Source organism: Lolium perenne, chromosome 5 (assembly GCF_019359855.2).
Source record: "Lolium perenne isolate Kyuss_39 chromosome 5, Kyuss_2.0, whole genome shotgun sequence".
Taxonomy (NCBI): Eukaryota; Viridiplantae; Streptophyta; class Magnoliopsida; order Poales; family Poaceae; genus Lolium; species Lolium perenne.
In genome coordinates, this window is record NC_067248.2 from 17,786,964 (window position 1) to 17,795,661 (window position 8,698).

General features: G+C 46.8%; 1 protein-coding gene across 1 annotated transcript; it reads right to left on the bottom strand.

Moving 5' to 3' along the window:
* Nucleotides 1-4,733: 4,733 nt before the first annotated feature.
* LOC127298863 (uncharacterized) lies at nt 4,734-6,504 on the bottom strand. The gene is made up of 3 exons (XM_051328721.2): nt 5,519-6,504; nt 5,320-5,410; nt 4,734-5,091 (listed from the first exon to the last, which is right to left on the bottom strand). The coding sequence occupies exons 1-3, from the start codon at nt 6,357-6,359 to the stop codon at nt 5,085-5,087; spliced, it is 939 nt and encodes a 312-aa protein (XP_051184681.1). The 5' UTR covers nt 6,360-6,504; the 3' UTR covers nt 4,734-5,084.
* Nucleotides 6,505-8,698: the final 2,194 nt, after the last annotated feature.

Genomic DNA, 8,698 nt, shown 5'->3' on the forward strand with positions numbered 1-8,698 from the left:
TGCTCTTCGGTCTTCTGGAAGCTCCGTGGAAAAATAAGACCCTAGGCGTTGATTTCGTCCAACTCCGAGAATATTTCCTTTGTAGGATTTCTGAAACCAAAAACAGCAGAAAACAGGAACTGGCGCTTCGACATCTCGTCAATAGGTTAGTGCCGGAAAATGCATATAAATGATGTAAAGTGTATATAAAACATGTGAGTATTGTCATAAAAGTAGCATGGAACATAAGAAATTATAGATACGTTTGAGACGTATCAGTGTCCGCTAGCGCCGCCTCCTCCCACGCTTCATTCTCAGCAGCCTCCGGGTCGACGTCGAACTCATGTGGTGGTGGAGATGGAGGTGGAGGTGGAGACGGTGGTGGGGGCAACTGGGCGTCGCTGGCGTGGTTCGTAGGCGACGAGGCATGTGTTTGCGGCAGAGAAAGAGATGCCGGCGGTTGTGGTGGCGACCACTGAAAGGAGGAGGCCCTTTTATAGACGCCGACGTCGCGAGAAGAGGCGGGAAGAAAGCGCGGGAAGAGACCAGAAGCCGCGGGAAGAAAGCGTGGGAACACGTCGTGGCGTGCGAACGGCTGCGATGCGTGGAGAAGGCGCAACGCCGACGAGACATCTCGCCTGCCCCTCCATCGCCATTAAGCCAAAGCTGCGACGCTTCGTTCGTGTGCCAATGACGCGTCGGGCCCGCCACTCCCCGCCTTGCTTCTCGATGTGTCCGGCGCGCCCAGAGCGTCCCCTGTAGATCGAGGATGGGATCGGTGCGCCGAACACCGTATTGGACCGCGCCGGACGGAAGTAGGCTTTGGGACGCGCAAATGAGTCCGAAAATATGTCCAGCGCACCCAAAAAAAACCTTTGAGGCGCGGCGGCTGGAGATGCTCTAAGATCTCTAAAAAAATTATGTAAGTTGTTTCAGTTTTTTCTTTGTTGTATATACAACTGGGATCTATGAATGCAACTCACTTACTGCTGGTTAGTTGCTATTGCATCGTGCACCTGGGATTTTTTGCTACAGTTCTATCTAATTAAGTTGATGCATGCCTTTCTGAGGTGATCCAGCATGTTGGTATTAGCACAGGGAAGCCTGGTCATATGTCCGATGTTTTTTAGGGCGAGTGCTGGATTAGACAAACCAGCACTGGATGCTGCCTTCTAGCCGCGTCCATCACTTTTTTTCCAGACTCGTGAAGCAATGTGTGATATGGTATGGTCACGGTCCACCGTGGCATGCAAAAATTTCCTACAGTACAGAGACAGCTGTAATAATCGATGTGTGCCGAGAGTGGTAGCCTTTCTCAGTGACATCTCCTCCTGCATGTGCTGGCCTTACAAGGAAGACACTTGAGGGCGAGCAAACCAATTGAGGAGCGCTTCTTGCAGATGGTGAGCTCGTTACTTGTGGCAAAACTTGCAACGAGTGCACACTCTATCTTTCCAATCAAGTTGCTTCATGCTCTATTTGATCAAGATCAGCTTAACTCCGCCGCTCTCTGGTCTGTAGAGAGGTTCACGATGCGTGCACACTGGCTAGAATTGCGACACAAACAGCTTTAATTGCAAGCTTGCCAGCAGTAGGTTGCAGGTACGTAGTATTGTGATGTGTGCTGCTATTTGCGGCTAGCGTGTATGCAAGGTTCAAAGATGCAAAAAGGAGACAATGCCATGACCAGTGAAGGCAACTACAACATCCATCAATTAGCAAGCACAAATTAGATGTTGCATGTAAGACGTGGGGAGCCCACAATACATGTAAGACGTGTCTAGTTGCTGTTTGATGTTGTTTACGTGCCCATAGCCTCAAAATATTTCATCTCATGGACGTTCGGTCTATGTAAACATTGGTGCATCTCTAGAAATGGTGGGCCTCAAAATTTGACGTGACATATGTCCACATGCATAGATGTTCCGAAAAAGGAAACCGCAACAACCGGCCAGTTGTTCAATTGAAATTTTATGTGGCATAAATATATATCCACACGCACATATATTTTGGAAAAAGGAAACATGCAAAAAAGCCTTAAATATGAAGCTAATCTTATGTATGTTTGAACAACTTTCCGGTCTAAAAATTAATTTTCATAAAAGTGAGCTTTTTTGTTTTGGCGATGCTAAGGATGTGGAGGAGGACTATCGCCTTCTTTTTGGATGTGACCTGGGAATGTTCCCTTTTAAATACTTAGGTATCCCAATTCATTTCAGAAAACTTAGAAATGGGGAATGGAAGCCGGTTGAGGATAGATGTGAAAGAAAGTTGAGTTGTTGGATAGGAAAATTGATGTCTTATGGTGATAGATTGATCCTCATAAATTCAGTTTTGACGAGTTTACCGATGTTCATGCTATCGTTCCTCGAGATACCTATAGGGGTAAGGAAACGATTAGACTATTATCGATCACGTTTTTTCTGGCAAAGCGATGGGCACAAAAGAAAATATAGGCTGACTAAATGGAACATAATTTGTCGACCTAAAGATCGAGGAGGGTTAGGGATTGAAGTACTAGAAGTCAAAAACAAATGCTTGCTTAGTAAATGGTTGTTTAAGCTTTTAAATGAAGAAGAGGTTTGGCAAGAATTACTACGAAACAAGTATTTGCAATCTAAAAGTTTGTCACAAGTGACAGTAAAACAGCTTGACTCTCCCTTTTGGAAGGGACTAATGAAAGTGAAAGAAGAGTTCTTCAAAAGAGGAAGTTTCAAGGTGGGTGATGGCACCTCAATCAGATTTTGGGAGGATGTTTGGTTAGGAGATACCCCTTTGTCTCAGCAGTATGAGTCGCTATATAACATTGTCAACGAAAAACAAGTTGCTGTTGCTGATGTTTTGGGAGCTAATTCACTGAATATTTCATTTCGTAGGACATTGACACCCAACAAGTGGGTGCAATGGTTAGAACTAGTTGAACGCCTGATGAATATTCAGTTGTCTAATGAAAAAGACACTTTTGTATGGAGACTTACTACCTCTGGTGGTTTCACGGTTAAATCTATGTATCTTGATCTTTTAGATGATCAAACTAAATACCTGCGCAAATATATTTGGAAAATAAAGGTTCCTTTAAAAATTAAGATATTCATGTGGTTCCTCCACCATAAAGTAATTCTAACAAAGGATAATCTCGCTAAAAGGAATTGGGAAGGAAGTAAAACTTGTGTGTTTTGTGATAAAGATGAATCCATTCAGCATTTGTTCTTTGAATGCCCGTTGGCAAAAACTGTTTGGCGCATAATCTTTTTGGCGTTCAGTATATCCCCACCTTCTAATATTACAAATCTTTTTGGAAATTGGTTAAGCGGTATTGCCAAAAAAGATTTAATTCAGATTAGGGTGGGTGTTTGTGCCATTGTTTGGGCTATATGGAATGTTCGTAATGATTTTATTTTTAACAAGCAGAAACCTCATTCTTTCTTACCGGTTATTCCCTTGGCCATACATTGGATCCGTACGTGGTCTTATATCCAAGCAGAGGAGCAGCGAGCTGCCATGGAGTCTGGGTGCAACCGTTTGGAGACGGTCGCACGGGATTTCTACAGTCGGTTCGGTTGGCAGCTTGATCATAGGATCACAATATGATGTATCACTGGCACCCGCTGTTTTGTTTTCTTTTTAATGGTTGATCTTTGTATCCACCATGACTGATACTTGATTTGTAATAAGGTCTTGCACTCACTCAAAATAAAGTAATAAAGCGGCCACATGCATCATTTTGATGCAGAGGCTGGGGCAACCCCATTTCGAAAAAAAATGCAAATACCGGTTGGCTGTTCAATCTATCTAACATGTTGCATCTCTAAAAAAATATAATCCTTCCGTCATGAAAATGTCGTAGATTTGTAAATTTGTACTTCTTCCTTCTTAAAATAATGGATTTATATTTGTTTACATACATACGTACTAAGGGCAACCATAGTTGCATGTGGCAACTAAAATGCATGCTAGAATATAAGCGTTCCAAACTTTGTACCTAGCAAATAAAATACATCTAACTATACATCTACTATTAATTTGGGTACACAAATGAGTAGAATACAGAAAAATAATCGAAAGATAGCTATACAACCAAAAACTATTATATAAACACGAGAACATATGCATATTTTTTTTAAAAAAAACAATACTCTTTGGGCCGAGGCCTTTGGCTGCGAAAGATGAAAGAACCCGGTGGATATCGAAATGGTGAAAGATTATTCTGCTCATACTTTATGTTCTATAGTGAAATCTAGAATTTTTCGACACTAAATATATCAGAAAATACTTTTGTACTTACACACATGGGCGTGGATGTATCAGTTTGTGAAATCTTACTATTTGATCTCCCAAAATTGGCATGCGATTGTATGAAAAGAACATATAGTGATTGTTGATCTATTTTCAAATTTTGCATGTAATTTCCTTCCACTCGATCGCTACCTTTATGTATGACAACGAGTACTTTTTCATGCATGGTGGGCGGTAATGCTGGACTTACGGACTGGTTCTCTTACGGATGAATTACGGGCTGACGTGTATTGATTAGATTGGTTGAATTTTGCATGCTTCCTAAAAAACCGGGCCACTAGCTGATTTCTCTGGCTACCTCCTGTGTAAAATCTGTGTCCGTAGAATTTTTTTGTATAATCATTCCGTACGTGTAGCATTACTCCATGGTGGGAGAGGGATCCATTGTGCTCAGCAAAACCCGTGTGGGGTTTCTTGCCCACTTGCCCACCCCCAACAATCAAACGATCACTGAGATGTTCAAATCAACCCAGGGCGCCCCATTTATATACCACATAAATATATGCATCTCTGCTTAATTAACTGACCACATAGATATAGGTTCAAGTAGCGAGTACTAGTACTGCATAACTACTCCCTCCGTTTTTCTTTAATTGACTCTAATTTAGTATAAAGTTATACTAAATATGAATCAATTAAAAGTGAATGCTACTGATGACATGCATATAAATGAACAAACTAAACAGAGATACGCATGGATCTTCTGATCAACCACACGGGTAACTAACAAGGAAAGACAAGCACAGATCCACGATCAACACAGCGTCTTGTTGCCGGGAGCTTGCTTGCTCTGATCACCAGATATGTAGTTAAGCCCTGAAACATAAGATTTTATTGCATTCAGCTGACCTAACTAAGATGTACATATGAAAGTATATATTGTGGTAAAATGAAAAGCCAAGGCATAGTGAGAGCAAGAAAAGCATTTCTAGTTAGCAAATGCGAAATGGGACGTGCGTATGAACATGCATGCCCCTAACTAATAAGTCCAACCAAGAAGACAGCAAGTATTGTTATGTACAGTATCAGGGGAAATATATATACCTGGAGAGCAGGCAGACGGCAATGAGCACAAGTACTAGAACAGCTAGGATTCCAATGGTGATGTAAAGAGGAAGCAGAGGAAGCTGAAATACTGAAAAAACAAAAACTACACCGTATTAGTTCTCCTTGGAAAAAAAAACAAGAAATCAGATGGTGACGACGTAATTTAATTCAGAGAGAGAGAGAGAGGGAGAGAGACCTTGGTCAGGGTAAGTTTTCACTGCAGTGGAGACGTTGAAGCGGAGGTAGCAGTTGAAGCCCACCACCGCCGCAGCCACGCCGCCGTCGCGGCGGTCGGCGTCGAGGTCCCAGTCCAACGCCCGCGCCGAGTCCTGCAGGCACGTGGCGCACTCCGCCGCCGTACGGTCCCTTGCGCACTGCGCCAGCACGTGCACCGCGCTCCTCACGGCGTCGTCCGCGGGGGTGGCAGCGTGCGCGGTGGCCGTCATCCGCGGCGCCGAGATGTTGGCGGCCGCGCTCAGCGCCGCCGGCTGCGCTAGGTTGGCGAGGAGCCAAGCATGCAGGTAGTAGGAGTAGAATGTCGGCGCGTCGGGGGCGGCGTCGTTGCCGGTGAGAAGGACGCGGGAGCGGAAGGCGTACTCGGCGTTGGAGGAGGCGTTGGTGTCCGCGTAGGCCACGTAGCAGCGCTCCGTCCAGATGCCGGCGCGCCGGGTGGCCGCGCCGCAGCCGGAGCCGGAGCCGGAGCCGGAGGTGAGGTTCCTGACGGCGAGGGACAGGCAGTGGAGGCAGTCGGACGACGGCACCGTGGCCTGGCCGAAGCACATGCCCCGGACGAACGCGCGGCCGGTGGAGTTCAGGGAGGCGAAGCCCGTGGGTGCGGCGGCGGAGGGAAGCTTGGCGAGGAGCGGGAGCAGCCTGGCGCGGAACTCCGTGGCGTTGGTGAGGGCCGCCGGCTCCGGGTCGTAGCACTTGATGAGGACGCTGCCTACCCGCACGCGCTCCTCGCCGGCTCCTGGGAGCGGCATGACGGCGACGAGGAGGGAGAGGAGGAGGCACGAGATCGCTGCTGGCAGCGCCATCCTTGTCCGCTGGCACTTGTAAGTGAGGTTGTACAAGAAAAGGGGAAGAGGCAGCTAGGGTATAGGCACTGGAGCAGGACTACTAAAGGGGCACGAAACAATGGTGCTGCGTGTGCTTGCTATGTGCATGCAAAAGAAGAAGGCAACTCCCTACAGTACGGAGCTGGCTGCCTGCATGCCGAGAGTGGTAACCTTTGCCACTCTGACATCTCCTCCTACATGTGCTGGCTTCGCAAGAATTTATATTTTGTGAGCGCCAATGCTGGTACGTGTCGATCGCCTGCGTTGGTAAAATGGTGAAGGTGGTGCTAGGCTGCTAACTACAAAGCAGTGAACGTCTTGTCCTCCATTGATCACTCTGAGGTGGGTGTGAGGGAGAGGAAGAGACGCAGCGACATCCTCGATCGCCTTAGAGGAGATGGAAAAGTCTGTTTAAAATTTGGGAATCTCTTACAGTACGAGAACGCATATGCTTACAAGTACGTACATACAATGACTAGCTTAGAGCACCTTGAGCCAGCCCCCCGGAAGCCTCAGGAGCCGGGTTTTTTCATCTTTCCTAGTCGTGCTTCCGGTTTCTCGTTTTCGCTCGGATTTGGACTTTTTCGGGGAGTTCAGAGGAAACAAAAATGCGGGAATCGTCGAGGGAAAACTCCCACGCTTGTCGTCGTGCCTGGTGGCCCCGATCTGTCGGCGAGAGAGAGAGAGAGATATCATCGTCTTCATCGCATCGGCTTCCGCGTGGTAATGATAGCCTGCCACCAGTCAGTTCTCGCCCGGTGCGTAGCTACCATGCGGCAAAATTAATCTCGTCTGCTCATTCTATTTATCGCGGAGCTACCACGCCTGCTGGCATTCACCACCGCTGTTTCACCTCTCTCCCATCTCCTCACATCCAAAAACATCGGCAGCAATGGCGGGTTGGTTCCCCGGTGATGCCGCGGCAAATAATGGTTTTGGGCGGTGCACTAGTGGAGAACAAGCCTAATGTCGCGGGCCGTAAGCCCCTTTTGTCGCGGGTGGCCAGCCGCGACAACGGAGGCGCGACAAAAGGTCCACCCTTTTGTCGCGGGTCGCTTACCACCCGCGACATGTGGTCCACCACGTGGCAGGCGCAGGGCGCCCAGGGGACACACCCTTTTGTCGCGGGCGGTATTACCACCCGCGACAAAAGGACCTCTACGTGGCGCTGATGACCCACAAGTATAGGGGGTGTATCGTAGTATTTTCGATAAGTAAGAATGTCGATCCCAACGAGGAGCAGAAGGTGTTGACAAGCAGTTTCGATGAAGGATTCACTGTAAATGCTCACAGACAAGTATTCAGGGGGTTTTGATGTAACAGATGAATAAAGTACGAGTAAGTAAAGTGCGAGAGTAACAATTGCAGCGAGTGGCTCAATCCTTTTTAGCACAAAGGACAAGCCGGTTTGTTTACTTATAATGACCAAACGTTCTCAAGGACACACGGGATTTTAGTCTAGTGCTTTCGCTACATACGGCTAAATAATCTTCATTGTTATGATAAGTGTTGTGTGGGTGAACCTATGCTAATGTACCGCCCTTCCTAGGACTAATACATACTTGTGATTATACCCCTTGCAAGCATCCGCAACTACAAGAAAGTAATTAAGAATAAATCTAACCACAGCCTTAAACTCTGAGATCCTGCGATCCCTCCTGCATCGATATACCAACGGGGGTTTTAGGTTTCTGTCACTCCGGCAACCCCGCAATTGGCAAACGAATACAAGATGCATTCCCCTAGGCCCATAAATGGTGAAGTGTCATGTAGTCGACGTTCACATGACACCACTAGAAGAATAACACCACAACTTAAATATCATACCATTGAATATTACTCAACCATAGTTCACTACTAACATTTAGACTTCACCCATGTCCTCAAGAACTAAACGAACTACTCACAAGACATCATATGGAACATGATCAGAGGTGATATGATAATGAATAACAATCTGAGCATAAACTTGGTTCAATGGTTTCACTCAATAGCATCAACAACAAGTAGAGATCGATACCGGGAGAGTTTCCCCTATCAAACAATCAAGATCAAACCCAAATTGCTACGGCGGTGACGGTGTCCAGCGGTGGAGACGGCGGTGATGATGGTGGAGATGATGATGATAGTGGTGGAGATGATGTCCAGCACGATGACGGTGACGATGGCGTCGATTTCCCCCTCCCGGAGGGAATTTCCCCGGCGGATTCCTGCCCGCCGGAGAGCTCTTTTCTCTCTGGTGTTCTCCGCCCCGCAGAGGCGGCTGTAACTCTTCGCGAGGTACCCTCTGTGGCTTAGGTTTTCGGGACGAAGGATTT

What these genes read in the sequence shown, in the direction of transcription:
- LOC127298863 (XM_051328721.2), bottom strand. Translation starts at nt 6,359, where the DNA reads ATGGCGCTGCCAGCAGCGATCTCGTGCCTCCTCCTCTCCCTCCTCGTC. An exon ending in GAAAACTTACCCTGACCAAG is followed by an intron (nt 5,411 to 5,518) that starts GTCTCTCTCCCT and finishes TTGTTTTTTCAG; the next exon opens with TATTTCAGCTTCCTCTGCTT.